Here is an 18,068-nt window from a genome sequence, read left to right as displayed (position 1 = left end):
AACTCTTTATATTTAAATTTGAAAGAGTTCTAAAGAAAGCATTTTCATATGGCCTAGTATTGATTTCTTATAATGAAAAAAGTACTTAGTATTTTTTAAATGTTAATCCCCATAGATGAGCTTGTTTTCCAACTTTTATTGAATAACATTTTATTTCACATGGGGTTTTGGGGCACAGAACACCTGAAAAACAAGCTTCATTTACTTGAAATTTTGGGTAAGTGTACTCTGCAAATGTGTAGTCTCTCTTTTTTACCTTTATAAAGTTTCTGTGTCAGATTTGATCATAGTAATTTGGGGTTGATCCTGCTTTTGGAAATTTCTCGACTTCAGCATCTTTGATGTGGCCCCGACTCTAAATGAGGGAAGGGAGGTGTACTTCTAGCCTCATCTCCTCCTCTAGGTAGCTACCATGGTGACAGATGGGCCTCCGTTCTGTATGCATAGAACAGGAGGCTTTTTATGCACTGATACTAGATCAAAACGTCTACAGGCTACAGTAATAATAAATCATACGGTTTGCATACAGCAAGAATCATGTTTTTTAAGGCCTAATGTGGGAAATTAACTTTGAGGCCTGCTCAAAGTTAATAAGAATAATTTACTGTCAGTGTTTGGGCATTATAGAAGTATTTTATATTAACATCCATTTCTCTAAGGTCAGACATGTCTTACTCTCTGACCAGGCACTACTATGTCTTACCCATGTCTTATCTAAACTCTTTTATGTCTGTATAATCTATTATATGTGTTAAGGTTTGTTTTTGTTCTTTCAATACTCCACATTCTTTATCTGTCGTAGGAGAAATAATAGGAATAGTTAATTCATAGAGTTCTCAGACTCTTCTTTTGACGTGGAGTCTATTAAGGTAAAACCAGACTTTGACAAACACCTGAAGGTACCCAAAGTAGAATTGAGCAGGGAGCTATGAGCATGCATAGCAGGGCTGACAATGGGTCAGGCATGTCAGGAAAGGAGTAGTAGTGTAGTCTTAGGAGTTTCTGGTAGTGCTACACAGCAAAATGCATCAAGGAATGAGTTATGCAACTAGACCACCCCTCTAATGAAGGCTGGTACATTACTTTGATCAATCTGAGGCTCCAGCCTGTGCCTCAGAGAGCACAGAGCAGACCTGGATGCTTCCAGGCAGTCATGAGGAATGCATGCACCTGTGGCTACTCCTGCAGTTGCTCACTTGTTGTGGCTTCTGCTTTCTGAAATATTGCTTTGGATAAATGGCTGTACTGTCACTCTTTTCTCTCTCATTTGTATGCCACAAAAGGTGTGTACACATATAATTGATGAGTAAATGAAACTCTCAAGCATATTTGCCACAGTCTATCCCTTTATCTGTTACTCTCATTGCATAACCCTGCAAAAGCAGAAAGTGGTTTCCTTGTACCAGTTTCCCAGAGGAGCTAAAAAGTCTAATCATTCCTGCTGGATAAATTTTTTAGCAAAGGACAAGGAGACTCCATGCAAAGAGGCAAGATGTGCAACAGCAGATTTCCCAAGCTAAACGGTTGCAGATTGAGGGTGGATTGCCCAGCTCAGTGCAAGAGGATTTACAAAACTTGGAAGGAACATTAGAAAACATGCAGCAGACTATGGAGAAACGTGAAGAGCAACTGCAGGTGGGTCCTTTGCAAGTAGAAATAAAAACCTGTACTACTGTGGTTTTTTTATTCTTAAACCTAGCAAACGCCCTATTTTTTTAATGTGAAAGTCTGAACTAACTTTCTTACCTCTGAATCTTAGTTCTCAGGGTTTTAATTATCAGTACCTCCATGAAAACTTCTTGAAGCTGCTGGATACCTCTTAATTAATAAAGAAGCAGCATTTTGTTTGAAAGTGTTTAGAAGTCCCAACTATTCAGTCATAATAAATACTTTAAATAATTTATCTGTGAATTCATGATGATACTGCCTTTTAATTAAGAGTCCTTAGGCTGGACATTTAGATTAATAGCACCTGATGTTGTACAAATTTAATCCTCACAATTACTGTTTGAAATACATGCTGTCATCCTAAATTTAAAGAAGGAAGTAAAAAGTCACAGAGAAATAAAATGGATTACCCCAGGTTATATAACTAGTCACTGACTGAACTGGGATTAGGATTTATAGCTTCTTGCACTGATATCTGAGTTGTACTTTACATTTCTCTAAGAAGAATGTTAATTCAGCTGTCCACTATTCCACAGAAATGTTAGCTCATCAGAACTATTTCACATGACAAAACACAAGATGAAAAAAAAATACTTGATTAAGCTCAACTAACTTCTTAATGTAAAAACTTATTCTTGGAACCATTTTTTTTCTAAGGAATCCCATATATAGTGTCTTAATTTGGGCTTTGCTTTAATTCAGAATCAAGAAAATATTTGTTCATACTGTCATAATTCTTGTGACTGGTAATTAAATGCTGCATGTTAATCAAAATTCTACATTATCAGAAAAGAATAAACAGATTCCTCTGTGTGTGTTTCCTATAAGTAGGGCTTTTCTTCTAACATTTTACTGTAATTTATTTCATTAGAGAACTTGAAAATCCTTTTGGATATTGTTGACTACCTGTCACCATAAGCATAAGTATCTGCATTTATTACTTCAGACTTCTTACAGGACATTCAAATACAAGATTTAAATATTGCTGGCACCTTAGAGAACAGTGCTTTTTTACATAGCGCAGTGCAAATGAGTGAAAATCCAAGGAAAATTTTCTTTTATTGGCTTCAGAACAGCTTCATCTGTCAAGTAGATGGCATTTCAGGAGGAATTGTTTAATGTCAGGTCTTTCTCTGTTTTCTCTCTTCGGTAATTTACAATGAAATTATTTTTCTCCCCTTTGATCTTTTTGTCTTTGTATTTCTGTTTTGGGTTTGTTTGTTTGTTTGTTTTATAGGTCACAATAAATAAATGGGAGCAGTTTGAAAAGGACAAAGAAACAGTAGTAAAATATCTCAAGCAAGCAAGCTCTGCACTTGAACGTATCTTAAACTTTAGCAGTTTAGAGAGCCTCTCCTCAGAACTGGGTCAGACAAAGGTATTCACTGTGTGAAATACAGGAACTGAGGTATCCTTCTGCCTTGCTTGTTAAATGGAGTGAGCGTATTGCCTTCAATCTTTGCATGGTTTCCCATTAATGCCAGTGGAAATTGTGTATACAGATTAGAAACTGCATAAACTATTCAGAGCTAAAAAGTTACTTTATGAAAAAGATCATGAAGAATTACTCAAAATCTGCATCTGAAGCGCATGTATAGAAGTTAAAATGATGTTGAGGACTTCCCATTTTATCCTATATACTAGTAAGCTAAACAGTGTCAAGCACTAGCATGTCAACATCAACAGTGTGTTCTTTGCCAAGGTTATGTGGGCTGTGCCAATTAGCAATCTTTTAGCCCTGAGGAGAAAAAGGAGAGAATCCTACAACATGGAAATAAGCCATAAAATGCCACTTGCCTTTAGTAACAGTGAATTATCCCAGCCCATTTTATTTACTAATATATATATATATATTTATATATATATATACACACTAATATATATTCACAAGTGATTGGATTGCTTTTCACTCTTTTTTTACCCTTTGATGAATCTGATACTAAATTATACATATCTTGGTTATGCTCAGCATCCATTGTTCTGGTGTGTGAGTTTAATGCTTGTGAGAGAAGGTAGTTGCTAAACAAAGTGGTATTACAAGCTGGGAAATACTGCAAAATCCTTTCTGTAAAGCATAGGATCTAAAGATTAAATAAAGATGCATATAATCTTCTACGGTTCACAGATACATTTCTTGAAGAGCTATAGAATAAATTTTGATTGGCTGAGTTAAAAACTTTCAGACATAAGACTTTCCCTTGCTAAATTTTATTCAAGCTAGTTTGCTTAAATGAACATTTCTTAAGTGCTACATAAAACCAACTTTCTTCAGGGATTGTTTTTATTTATTTACACATTCAAAATATACCTGTAGGACACAGATACTTTTTCCAACCACAGACACTGAAGAAAAATACTTTTTGTGTAAATATGTGAAATTGTTTATATTGAATTAATGTGGCTTGCATCCTTACAGGAACTTTCTAAACAGACTGAAGCAATGGCAGTGCAGGCTGAGAATTTGGTGAAGAATTCTTCTGAGATACAGCTTGGTTCAAAGAACAAGCAATCCCTTCAGCAGCAGGCAAAATCAATCCAAGAACAAGTCAAAAAAGTGGAAGTTTCTCTTGAAGAAGAGTATGTTCTTAACAAGTCCTAATATTTATCCTCCACTATAAGATTGTATTCAGATTTCTAGAATACCTTGTCAGCATTTTGTGTTGTCTCATCAGCTTCGTCATTTCCAGCTTGCAGTGGCATATTAACCAGGCTATAGTACCAAATATGTCAAAAAAGTGTGTGCAAATAAACAAAATCTTTTCTAATAATATTAGTTCATAAACCCACTGTTAGGTACACTTAATGTGTTTAATCCCCAGTATCGTGAAGAAACAATAATTAACTCATTCTTGAGGTACTAGACTCTTTTAGAAAGAAAAATCTCAGTGCAAGTATGAGAACAGCACATTTACCATATTTGACTCCATTTTCAGTATTCAGCTTTCTCCATAGGATTGTCAAGAAGTGCCTTCATGTTAGCTGAATGCCCAGATTTTATTTCATGGGCAATATCAAAAGCTGCTTCTGCTGCTGAAAAAAAAAAAAAAAAAGGCATCATTTGCCAAATTTTGTTTAAAAGTTGAAAGTTCAAACTCCAAGACAATGTTGTTAAATCCTGTATATATTTGTAGCATTTTGTATTTGTAAAAATTTCATCCCTTTTCTTAAGTGAATTCAGTTATTGAACTCAAGTTGCTCAACTTCAACTGTTGCTATTCTCATTTTACCTATATACACATACATTTGTATGTGTGTATGAAATCAGTACTTTTGCATTTATTAGATCTGATACATGTCATGGATATATGTACCAATTGTATGTTGTCTTGTTGGAATTACTATGTAGTATAATTTGCTTTTTAAGTTTGAATATGAGCAAAGGGTAATGCCCACATTTTTGGGTTTTTTTTTTTTTCCCCTATTGACCATTGTCATGCTAATCTGACTTTCATTTGGTGCCGTTTTCTTCCCTATGTAAAAGAACAGTTGTAAACCAGAATAACTAGCCTGTGCAGCAGATGTAACTTTCTGATTATTGACAGTCTAATCGTTATACATAACAACACTTCCTCCAATATGAAGCATTAAAATGATTTGCAAAGTCTACCATATCTTACTGAATACTTTACACTTCATTATTGCCAAAATTAGAGAGAAAACTAGTGTTATTTTTCAATTTAAGAAATTCATCTTTCCTGCAATGAATATTCACTTTTTAAATAATGTATATTTTTAAATTAAAGCCATCACTGATAATCCCTTTCAATGCAGATATGAAATAGGTTTTAGGTGAATGTGTAGATTATACAGAACATCTGTGGTACTGTGACAGATAATAAAAAAAATAAATAATTTCTGCAAAACATGCAAATATACACAACTGTCTATAGTGAATCTACAGAACATATAATAAGTGTGTAAGGGTTATGATGTAACTCGCACCATCAATATAAATCTTTACCGAGTAATTTAAAGTGAAGGTATTCCAAATGCATATGGTACACACTATGCTAATGAACAGGAAAGGGAAATAAAAGTTTGAGCAGCTTTCCATAGTTAACTACAGAGCAAACTTAGCCCATCTGTTTTCTGAGGAGATCATGCATAGCTGTGCAGTGTCTTTGGGACTATATCATTTACAGTCTGCGTCTTTCTTACATCTGTAAGGAAGGCAGATGCAAAGGTGAAGGATTTTCAGCTGTTGTGCCACTGATTTGGTCCTTTGATTCTGATTTCCAGCCATATTATCTTGGGCTGGACTTGAGTGAAATAGTTTTGCACTTTATTTTCCTACAAATAATGAATTTGAATTTACTCATCAGTAAATGGCTGTTGACATTCCTATTTTTAAAAAAAAAATAGAAAATAAATAAGAAAGAATCAAAAAGGCCAATTTTTACATTTTTAGACTACATCTTTTCTTAAAGAAAAGCTTCATCTAGCTTTAATGAGGTAGAAAAAAAGAAAATAAACCAAAAACTTTTTAACATGGAATGGTTTTTAAGGCTATATTTAAAAGGAAAATGTATTTTGGAATTTTGTAACATTCAAACTTTTCTGATGAAATTGTTATCTATTAAGTGAAATAGAAAATGCATGTTTTGCAAGCTGTGTGTAGGGCCTATATTAGCACTGGTTTCTTCACAGTGATTTGAAAGGAACAGAAACTTGTATATTGGAAGTTAATGCTGTTAGGCCTTATAAGGGCCTTAGACTTCTTGTGACGAAAAAAAGGTGCTTTGTTTGCTATCCAAGATACAGGAAAATCAATCATATCCTGTCTCTATTTAACATTACTTATAACAGCTGTTTCAAAGAATATTAATCTATTAACTTTGAGGTAGTTGAGTTATATCTGTTGTTGATTCTTTGGCTTAATATGAAATCGTTGCCTCAGGAAACACAAACTTTCTATAAAATGGGAAGATTGCTGTTATAGAAAAACCAAGTTTAATAAAGCAGTCAAGCACTGATGACTATGTACATACACAATACACTGGTTTTAATCATTCTGTTCTAGTGACTAGATAACTAACATCTATGCACTCAGTTATCTCAGTTTCAGATATGTGATACAATCATAATTCCATATTGTTTCCTAGAAATCATGTTTATGTTACTTTTCCATTCTCTTCCTGTTAGATGAGATTCTTGATGTCTAACTGATGAATTTAGCTGTACTCTGTTTCACCTCTTGGTGTCCCCACCATGGCTAATATAATTGTTTCACTTTGGGTGCACAGTCTAAGAGAGAACAGAGTTTGAATTTAGGTGCGCAACTGGGTCCTGTAAAACCGGGAGTTTTTAAAATGACCCTCCTGTAGATTACATTACGTTTTTATTCTAGCAAGAATATAGGCAGCTTCATTATATTAAACTGTTTACTCTCTCTAATTAATTTGGTTAATTTTAGTATTAAAAGCATGGAAATGGTGAGAAACAAGTGGGATCATTTTGGCAATAATTTTGAAGCTCTGTCCATCTGGATAGCTGAACAAGAGAAAGAACTGGAAATTTTGGAAACATCATCATCTCCTTTGGACATACAGATCAGCCAAATCAAGGTGATTAGTTCTTGTTATGTTTAGCATTAAAAGCCCATTTATCTGTCATTTTGCTAGAGGCCAAATTGGAGAACACACATTTTACATGTTTCAGAACTACCATGATGTAATGATGGCACAATTTGTACATGAATATACCAAGCAGTAAGGTTTAACATAAACTAAAGGAAAATTATAACAGACTGCCTTCTCTTTTAGTGTTTAATTTAGATATATGGAGCCTCTGTGTGTATGGTTAAAAATTTAATTTAATTTATACTCATTATTTTTTGAGTAATCTAAACTGTTGTACAAAATAGCTACATAAATATAACGTGTATAAAGCTTTTTTATTTTAAAGCATACATCAGCTAGTGGTTATAGAGCTTTATTTCAATCTCACAAGTTAAAGTTATAACTTGATTTATGTATCTATTATGCTGAAATAATAAAGGAACTATTGCTTTTGGTAGCTTGCAAATCTACATACCATTTATTGCTATTATAATTACACTCCCTTAAATTCTGTGTACATTCCTGTACATACATACTGTTTAGTTTCTTTATTGCTAACTTAGGTGCATATTGTGTCCAAGCATTGTATTTCAAGGGCTGACTTCATATCCTCCCACAAATGAACATGTACCTTCTCTGACATTGTATGTTTCTAAGGGGACAGAATTTTTCAATATGCTGTACACACTGTCGTTGTCTTTATTCTGTGACCTACTTGCTCCAGAAAATGCACAGGTGTACAGCTGCTTGCAGTCACGGACCAGTTTGACATGAAATATTTCCAAAGGATCCCATAAGACACTTGTTTCAAGTGACAGAAATAGTTTATCAGCAGATTTTCCTGTTCTTAATTTGATCACAACTTTATATACAACAAATAAATCTCTTGATCTCATCATTGAAGAATAAAGCAATACTCGAATTCTTGCTTGATCACTACAGCGATTCAGAAACAATTACCTTGTGAAATAATATATATGCACTTACTCCAAGAGCATACTTTGTTGTGTTTTCTTGCTTTTCAGTAGTTAGTGGATAGGATTCCAATGTTTAAGACAGATAGTAAGTGCATCAAGTGATATTAGTATTGCATTACTTTGTGACAGTTCTTGCTGTCTAAATGGAGCCTACTTAAGCCCCACTGGCCCATTCAGGACAATTTCCCAGAAAGGCTGGTGTTCCTTGCTCTATATGCAGATAAGCAGTAATTTTCACACTGCCTTGCAAGTTTCTGAAAATTCCACCATAATTCTTCCTCATTTATACATCATAAAAGAAAGAAAATGGTCAGCAGGTAATGTTTATAAGTGTCTGAGTGAACAGTCATAAAGCAGAGAAAATCTTCCAGATAAGGCCTAGGGTACATCATTGTAACTCAGGTGAACAAATGAGTTTTATGAAACTGTGATACATGAAATGAGTCTCCTAACCTCCAATGCATGGACACAGCTGGAAGCATTCTTCAGCGGCATTGCTTTGTGCCTCATTTTGAAGAATTTGTTATGTTTTGTTCTAAGTTTCCTGATGAGTTACTCTGTGCTACAATGCTAATCAGCATATTTAGTTCATAATTTCTGGTACAATGTATTAGTAAGAAAAAATAACATGAGGCAAATGAATTAAAAATAGTGTGTTCCCTAATACCTTTGGCTGACCAGGTAAAAAACCTGGGGTCAGCTGAATGTAATTATCATACACAGTAATGATAAAATTCTTTTGGTGACTGACTGCAAAACCCCAGTGACTTCAGCAGAGCCAGATTTTCACCTACTCATTTCTCCGAAATCCCTGGCGGAACAAAATGACAGTTATCACAAGTAGTTACCATTGGTGGCAAACTTGGTGAGAGTCTGAAGGCCTCAATTATCCACCTTCTTTTATGTAACTGGGTGAATTTAACGGAATAGCGTGGGAGTAAAAAAGCGCTGCCTCATTTGTATCAGCTGCATTGTTAGATAATTTCAGCCTCAGGGCTGCAAATCCAGTATTTTTTCTCAGCACTATATTCTCATGCAAAAAAGATATTTCATAATCCAAATTAATTCAGAATATATTGCATAAAGGCACATTATAAATGCTTACAGCACATTTTTTTCTGTGCTGTCACACTGCTAATTCTAGACTGAATGTTGCAGTAAGCCACTCCTGAGCTTCATAATGGCTAGAAAGACACCGTATTTTTATCACAATTACAGCAGAAGATGGGCACTTTCTATGCTTTTGAAAGTGTATTTTCAGGAAGGATTTTGGTTCATTTCATATACATACATTTCTTGACATTTTTAGATCTGTGAATGCTATTGCATTTCAATTCCAAAGAGTGCTCTTGGCTCTTTCAGTTCCCTCCCAATTATTGTTTTTTGCTGCTTTTCAGAATTCCATAGACATGCTGCATCAGCAGACATTAAAATAATTCTGTTGTGAAAAAAGTCTTTTTATAAGTTCCCTGGTGCTTAATGAATAAATAGCCACTGAATGTGAAACACCATAAGTTTCTGTCTTGGGTGTTGTAGCTTTCAGGTTTGCCTCTAATTTGCAATAAAAACAAGTGCAAAATAATGTGAGACAGCTGCTGTCATGCAGCTGATGAAATACAGCAAGTGCTACTTTGTCTTTATGCCTTAAGTAATTGACATAGAAGAGAGCTGAAAAGTACTAAAGGCCTTTATCACCCTCGTTTCATGGTTTCCTGTTTATAAGGTTATGTGGTTCTGTATTTAATCCTCTGCCTGAGGGCACACTCACCTACCTCATATTATAATTTAATTTATTCTCTATTATACCATGGAATTTTAAATTAGAAAATGAAAATGATCTCTATAGGTTTCCAAATCATAGCAGGTTTTATTTTGTAAGTGCTTGAAAGCTTACTAAACATAAGTAATCAACTGTTAGGGTTCTGCTCCTTAATAGTATTTTTTTTCAGTTATACACTAATATTTTTTTTCATCTTGTATTTATTTTGAATCTTTAAGATAATTGTGTATTAATTTGTTGTGAAGTAGGAGAGGCTAAAATACGAGCCATCTTGTCTTCTTACAAAAATACATACCTCAGCCAATTCTAATTGCTCTTCATAGACTGTTTTTAGCGCAAGCTGTTTCTTAAACATTTTCCAGTACTAATTTCAAGAAGAAAAAGGGAATTTACAGGGCATATTAAAAACTTTCGTAACTAATTATTGCAAGTGGTCAATGAACTGTCCTCTTACTTTTTAAATGAAGAATATTAGTAGCTCAGGTAAAAAAAAAAAAAGAAAGTAGAAAGTATTATTCTGAAAATTAAAAATATTGTGCTTCTTTATTTACTATCACTTTACATTTTAGGTTATTAACAATGAAATAGATGGTAAGATAACTGGAATCTCAAAACTAGAAGAGGAAGCAGAGTCTTTTTCCTCGTTTGTTACCTCTGGAGAATGTGCACATATTAAAGCCAAATTGACTCAGGTCAAAAGGTATTGGGAAGAGTTAAGAGATCACGCACAGAGGCTGGAAGGAACGGTCACGGGGAATGCGTCAGCACAGCAGAAATATGAAGAAAGTCTTAAACAGGTAGACAATGCAAAATCTAATGGATTGTTTGCAATTTATAGGAATACTCTGTTTTTCAAAAATTGAATATAAAAACCATATTATAATACGATGGACTAGAATATATTAGTATATTTGTAAGGTAATTGCAAGACCTCTGTATGTAAACTTGTGCTTTGAATGACTTAAAAGGCAGGTTCATGAAGACACTAAAATATACACACTCAAAAATTTATGCTGTCTTTTAGAAAACCTAAGTGGTTCTCCTGGATATTGCACTAAGAAACCACATCCATACTTCTTATAAACATTTCAACTTTAATTTTGCATTGTTAGTAGGTCATAAGGAAGATAATCTATGTTATGATTGTCCCAGTTACAAGGAGCTGAGCACAGCATCTTTTAACTTCAAAAGGCACTCAGCAAAACAGAAGCTTAGGATATAGTACTCTCTTAGCACTAAATATTTAAAAGTTAATATTTAAAGTATCATTTATGTATTTCCTGCTGATTTTAGACTCTCTGGTTTGCCTTTTCTTCATAGGTGCTGCAGGCAGTGTCTGAATTTGAATCTAAGGTAGCTGAGCCTCTGACATCATGCTCTTCGGCAGCAGCAACGTACACAGCCCTTCAGGATTGCACGGTGAGCATGTGGCCAGCAATTCCTGCCACCGAGTCCAGGGAAATAGTACCACACTGACTTCCTCATCGAAATACCAGTAACCTCCAGACTACAGGCTGCCTGATGCCACACAGCCCAGGGTGGAGGCAGGAGGCAAAGGCTGCCTGTTGGGGTGGGCACCCCCAGGAAAGGCTTAAGCAGACTTCCTCAGCTATTTCTTCTCAACGTTTCAGACAGGCTTGGAGCGTTTTTTCCCCACACTAGAAAAAGGAAAGCCTAAAACTATGAATTAATTCTTCAGGTTCTTTTTTTTTTTTTAATTTTATGCACCTAAAACATTATGAAAAACAGAAGAAACGTGTCTGTTAGACATTTTTCCTGGAAGATTTTCATGAAACTTGCATCTTGGTAGAGAAATACCACTGCTTTTTTTTTTTTTTTTTTAAAAAAAAAAAAAAACACCTTGGAAGTAGATTTTGTAGGACAGTGCAATAACTGGACAGTGTTTCAGCTGACAAACTGTTATTGGTGATGCCAGAAATCCATGTGTTTTTTGGAGATTTAGTTTGGTCCACTACAAAAGAAAAACAAATGTTGGATTGGTATTCAAACTACAAAAAAATCCCAAATCTCAGGGAATTAGATATAGCATTTTTGTCTGTGTCTAGAAGTTTGTGATGCATTCTTCCCAAAGCAATAATTACTTTTCTTTCTAATAAAATATTGTAAAAACTTCCAGTCATATTTTTCTTGCAACACAATGCATATAATTTTCTAAACTTAGTGGTAACTACTTGCAAAGGCTGTATGCCTGTCTGCTTTAAAAAAACCTATGCCTGTCTGCTTTAAAAGACCTGTCCTGTCTGCTTTAAAAAAACCTTTATACTCCTTGAGGAAAAATATTTTACATATGGAGAATTTATTCAGACAGCACATGTAATCATTATTGTTACTGGCTTTTAAACATTATGAATGTGCTGAATATGCTATTGTAAATTCTTGTCCTGCCTGTGGGATCATGATGATTCAATGCCTTAATGTGAAATTAATTTTCATTTTTCAGTTCAAACATCAGCAGTTTGTTGCTGTATAATTCACATTTCCTCCTATATATGATTTCTTTCATGACTGTAATTACAGCCATTACTACTGTTTTTATTGCACACCTGTGAGTCTGACGTTTAGTGGTCTTAAAGCTGTTTCATTTTGTGCTTTTCTAACTCATTGTACTACATTTCAATTATTTTCACATGAGCAATTTCCCTAGCTCTCTAGAAATGGCAACACTGGAAAGTCTAATCATCAGATCCCATTATCTATGAAAAAGACCTTTAGCTAATGCTGCCCGAAGTTCTGTGCTCTACCTCTCCTGTGTCATGCCATGGGCTGCAAGTCTGTCAGTCTTCACATGCTGGAGTGAGCTTTTTGTGTTTACTGTGTATGTATAAATTAGAGTAACTCTTAGACAGATGGAGCTTTGTCCTACATGATCGTGTTGTGTCACATGCCCATTCAGAAGATCTGACTGTTGTGATTTTTTTCTTTAACACTGATCAGAGGAAAGTCTTCCCCTGCTACTAGCTGGTCAGTTGACATGCTTGGGACACATATCTAGGATAGATCTGACCAAAATACAAGCTATGGCTTCATGATCTGGTGGATGTAGCATTGCTTCAGATTTCAAGTAGAAGTACAGAATTTTCCCCATCATCATTACTGTAGCTCTGTTGTTTATGTATGTGACTTCTGTTTCTTTTACATGTTCATTAGGACCTTTGTCATACTGTGGAAAAACTGAACAACACTCTGGCCTCTGTCTCAGCCTGTGCCCGAAAGGTGGCCAACAAAGAAAAAGCTACTCAGGAGGTTACAGCACTGCAGCAGAAATATGAAAAGGTTCTAGAGAATGCTAAGGAGAAACAGACCTTATTAGAGACTCTTCTGGCTCAGTGGCAGAAGTGAGTAGACTCTCCCATCTGTTAAGATGGACACAGAGACCTTCCTGTGGTCAGTGTGTGAGACTGAGGGGGCAACTTAGGTTGCTAACTCTAAGTTGTGATTTTTTTAGGCAGGAGAAGGAGCTGTCTACCTTCTTGACCTGGTTGGAGGGGTGCGAAGCTGCAGCCAGGCCTTCAGAGCAGTACGTTTCTGCTGACAGAGTAAAACTGGAAGCTGAGCTGCAGTCACTGCAGGTATGTTTCAACGGAAAGATTGTCCCCTTACATATGGGTTTTTTTCCCTGTGTCTTTTAAAGGATGGATTTGCTCAGTTGTAGTCTGAGAAGTCACTTGATTGTGGGCTTTGAAAATGTCCTAGGGAAGTGTTACATTATTGCTGGTTTTTATCATTATTTATCAAAGACAAAAATTGTCAGGAAGAATGTTATTTGCAAATGTAATATGCCAGCTCAAGAAAAGATTTTTGATTCACAATGAAAATCTGATTTCTGATTTTCATTTAAACAAAAGACTTTCATCTTATTCCAAAGTATGCCTTCCCTTGAATTTGTGCCATTTGTTTTTAGATTACTGTGAAGCAGTTGACCAAATGTAGCATCCTGTACACCCTCCATGAAGTCAATAAGTCCATAATTTCACTTTTAAATATTACTGCAGAGAAGAAAAAATATTTTGGTTTTTTTGTTGTTGTTGTTTGGGCCAATTTGTGGCATTTCCTCATAATTCTGTTGCTCCACACAAAATACGTTGCAAAAATTAGTCTTGATTTTAGCCACTTTCATCATACAGTAGAGCTGTGTGGAAACGCTACACTTTGCCCTAAAGGAGAAAAAAAACTTTGATGAATCTTTACTGAATTATAGTTGCATATTTAGCTGTCTGAGAGGTGTTGAGTACATGCTTGTCCTAAGAGACCTCAATTCCTCCAAGGATTTGACTGTACTCATCACTTGTCTCAAAGTGATGTACTGGAAATCCCTAGCTGACTTTTTATTATTTTTGTTACTTTGCATAATATGATGCCATATTTAACCTAAAGGCTGTGCATGACATTGTTTTCCCAGGATTTGCAAGCAGATATTGAGTCCCATGCTTCAGTCTATGTGAGCCTATTACAGTTAAATGAGTCGCTATTCCCAACAGCTTCCAAACAGTGTGTGAAAACAGTAAAAGAAAAATTTGAAGAGCTGGATAAGAGGTGGAAAGCTTTACCACAAGCTGTTAATAAAAGGTTTGTGCTTCAGAATGTCTTTTAAATGTTAAATGGGAGTAACCAATATCCAGATGAGGAATCACAGTCTTGAAATGTAGTTTTTTACAGTATTACCATATGGAAACCAAAGGTTTAAGATTCATATTGAATCCTGTGACCCCAGGAGCGGGGCGTCAGGAATCCCACAGATTTATCATGCTGTATTTTTGGCATAATCTCCCCATATTTTTTTGATAGAAGAGTTCTGTTTTAAAGAGTATGGGGCAGGATATTAAGATAACGTTGAGATTCCTCAGTTACAATTTCCAAACTAACTTCCTAAATTAATTCCAAAATCTGTAATATTTGCTCTTCATTTTTTCAGTTACATGCTTTATCTTGTGCAAAACTACACTATTATATTTTTAAACTCACTTTGAAGTTTTCATTTGCCACAAATACTACAAATGCTCATTTGTTAGGCTGTTGTCTCATGTTAGGTTCAGGAACACTGCCTCCTTTTCTGAAACTCTGTGTTGTTATATATTTAGATTTCAATTATGAACGTACATATTTTACTATTTGTAAAGGAGCTAAAGTAATAGACTCTGGTCAATGACATCATCTTCTAGGTGCTTTATCAATATGATTGCTTTATAATGTAACGATTTTCTACATAGCATTTCATGTTGAAAATTATGTAGAGAAATTTCTAATGGAAATGGGAAGGTTAGTGACAATGCCTTTTTTAAGGACAGGGTTTAGAAGCTTAGTTCTGCTAGGTGCCAAGTACTCCTCTGGACACATCCCTCCTTTGAGTTGTGTTCCTTTAAGCAGACTTGACCCTTACTTCCTTCAGTGGAAGCTGAACATGCAGTTACTCACCCCCTACCTAAATTGATGAGACTTTCACCTTACATGCAATGTTGCAGATGCTAGGGCAAACAGAATTGGTGTGTCTGAAAATTGAAGTTTAGCTTCCATCAATATTATTCTCTTTGCTGGGACTACCTCCGTGAAGTAGAAGAACATACCTTGGTAGTTTGGGGCACTTCTAACAGTAGATATGAATAAAACACTGGAAATAGGAAAGAGCCAAACTGGTGCTTTCAAGTGTTACGTTATTCCCCAGTTAAGAAAACAACACAGCAGTCATCACATTTGTAACACGAATTAACATTTCTTCCTTACCTTCCACCTGGCATTGATTTTAATGCTGTCCAGTCAGCTGTGGTTTTGATTATGAGAACTGATTAATTTGCATCAAGTGCTTTCATATTTACATCTGACATCCTATAGGATCAACTTCCTTCAGTCTCTTGTTGCTGAGCATGGGCAGTTCGATGAGCTCCTGCTCAGGTTTTCAGACTGGATTAAGCAGTTTCTTGCTGAACTACAAGCCACTTCAGAAATAAACACAGCTGATCAACAACTAGCTGCATCTCACAATAAGGTAAACTTTTGGATGTAAATATTAAAGACAGAGAAATTGTACAGTGCATTCAGCTAATATTAATCTAAAACTGGCGCAAGGTCATTTATTTGTTTGAAAAACAATACACTGTTACAGTTACATACAAATTTCTATTATTTGTTCAGTTTAAAGCAAAACTGTAACAGCGAACTGTTCTTACTGAAAACCCCTCAGTAGTATTTGTTTTGCTCATAACTTTAGTACTAAAATGTTTTCTGAGCTTTTGACTGGAAGAAGAAACCCAGCCCTGTTTTCTTTCTTTCCCGTAGAACCATTCAACAGAAGTTCAAAGTAAGAAACAGCAGTTGCAAAGGCTGAAGGAACATGTAGATAAATTGTGTTCTTTCAGCTGCCCAGAGGACCAACAGACATTGCAGGCAAAGGCTGAGGATTGCTTTCAGATCTTCCAGGAAGCAAGTCAAATAACTAGCCAAAGACAAGAGGCTCTCGGTCAGCTGCGAGTATTCCTGGAGCTCCATAGTGCTGCATCAGGAGTGCTCCACCAGCTGAGGCAGACAGTAGAGAAAACAGGAAATATAGATAAAGCTAAGTCTGAATTACTGGCAAAGGAACTAAATGATGTTATTCAAAATCTTAACAAGCTGGAATCTGTTGCGATCAGTTTGGATGGTTCCCTTACTAAGGCCCAGTATCATCTAAAACACAGCATTTCTGGGCAGAGGACGTCCTGCAGGGCTGTGGTGGATAATCTGTGCTTGGAACTGGAGGCAGTTCAAAACCTTCTGGGAACCAAACAGAGTGAGGCAGAAGCTCTTGGAGCCTTGCGAAGATCTTTCATGGAACGCAGAGAACTGCTACTGAAGAGTATTGAAGACACTGAGGAAAAGGCTGACAAGGAGGGCCTGAAGGAGGCAACACTACAAGCCCTCCAGCAAAGGTAAAAACAGTATTAATCCTTGAGATTAGCACTTCTTCATTTGCTTGCAATCTCTACATTTTTTTATGATGCATTGGAGGCGTGTGTGAGTTTTCTGCCTGGGTACCTTATTTCTTCCCAGGCATATATGAGTTCATATATGTACTTAATAAAACTTTGTAAGAGAGCTGTTTGGATGGAGGGAGAACATAAGCAGAACACTTAGCAAGTCCCACTGATCTTTTATATTGAAAGAATAGTCAATAAAATCTTTGTCTCAGAAATGTATTTTGTCCAAATGAATCCAAGATCCAAACAGCTATTAGAAATCCCATATAACATAACTATTTCTGCTCTTACAGAACTGAAGACTGCATGTGCTGAAGGAATTGAAAACATTTACTATAATAAAGTATTAATCTAAATAATTGAGTATATTTCGAAGTCACTGTTTGAGGTGAAGGTATATGCATATCTGTATAATTGTATAGCTGTATATGTAGCAGAAAAATCACATTCTGAGGCCAGTTGTAGCAGAAAAAAATATCCAGAGAACACTGTTTTCTGAAGATATTGTAGGAAATGTTCGGAAAAGAGAACTTTATGCACAGTAACACTAACAGCAGCTGCTGTTCTTGCTTTCTCCTCTTTTCTGTTGAAAAAAAAAAAAAAAAAGTGAAGAAAAGTAAATTTGAAACCTGCCTTTTAACTTGCAGATTGAGGATCTTTAACCAGTTAGATGAAGAATTGCATTCTCACCAGCATGAACTCCAGTGGCTCATGGACAAAGCAAAACAAATAGCCCAAAAAGATACCACACTTGCTCCTGAGATTGACAAAGAGATAAATCGCTTGGATTCTCTGTGGGAAGATACCAAGAAAGTTATACATGAAAAGTAAGTAGATCTTAGACTTAAGGTGAGAAAGGAGGGGGTTCTTTTAGTGTGGAAAAGAGACACAGTTATTTACACTTGACATCTTGTCATATTAAACCAAATAAAAAACAGGGCTGGTATGCTAAATACTGAGTAGAAGATAAAACACAGTATAAACCAGGATATTTGTACCAGCTGTAATAATTAAGCCGCAAATCATACTATTAATGAAGCCACAGATAGGTCCTTAGGACAGTACTTAGAGCTATAGTGGGCTTTTAGTTGCATGTTATTGTTTACTCTCCTGAAAG

At 35.5% G+C, this 18,068-nt stretch overlaps 1 protein-coding gene across 20 annotated transcripts in view; it reads left to right on the top strand.

The window, feature by feature from the left end:
• Positions 1-18,068, top strand: part of SYNE1 (spectrin repeat containing nuclear envelope protein 1) — a 316,411-nt gene that overhangs the window by 112,569 nt on the left and 185,774 nt on the right. For all 20 annotated transcript variants that reach the window (XM_080389669.1, XM_080389663.1, XM_080389667.1 and 17 more), the window contains 12 exons: positions 1,459-1,635; positions 2,906-3,046; positions 4,085-4,245; positions 7,082-7,232; positions 10,553-10,780; positions 11,304-11,402; positions 13,152-13,339; positions 13,450-13,573; positions 14,404-14,570; positions 15,831-15,984; positions 16,275-16,903; positions 17,599-17,778. In XM_080389669.1, the coding sequence (XP_080245795.1) occupies positions 1,459-1,635; positions 2,906-3,046; positions 4,085-4,245; positions 7,082-7,232; positions 10,553-10,780; positions 11,304-11,402; positions 13,152-13,339; positions 13,450-13,573; positions 14,404-14,570; positions 15,831-15,984; positions 16,275-16,903; positions 17,599-17,778 (2,399 nt within the window). The remainder of the gene's footprint in view (positions 1-1,458; positions 1,636-2,905; positions 3,047-4,084; positions 4,246-7,081; positions 7,233-10,552; positions 10,781-11,303; positions 11,403-13,151; positions 13,340-13,449; positions 13,574-14,403; positions 14,571-15,830; positions 15,985-16,274; positions 16,904-17,598; positions 17,779-18,068) is intronic.

Source organism: Falco punctatus (assembly GCF_963210335.1).
Source record: "Falco punctatus genome assembly, chromosome: 5".
NCBI lineage: Eukaryota > Metazoa > Chordata > Aves > Falconiformes > Falconidae > Falco > Falco punctatus.
This window is presented reverse-complemented; position numbering and strand designations above follow the sequence as displayed.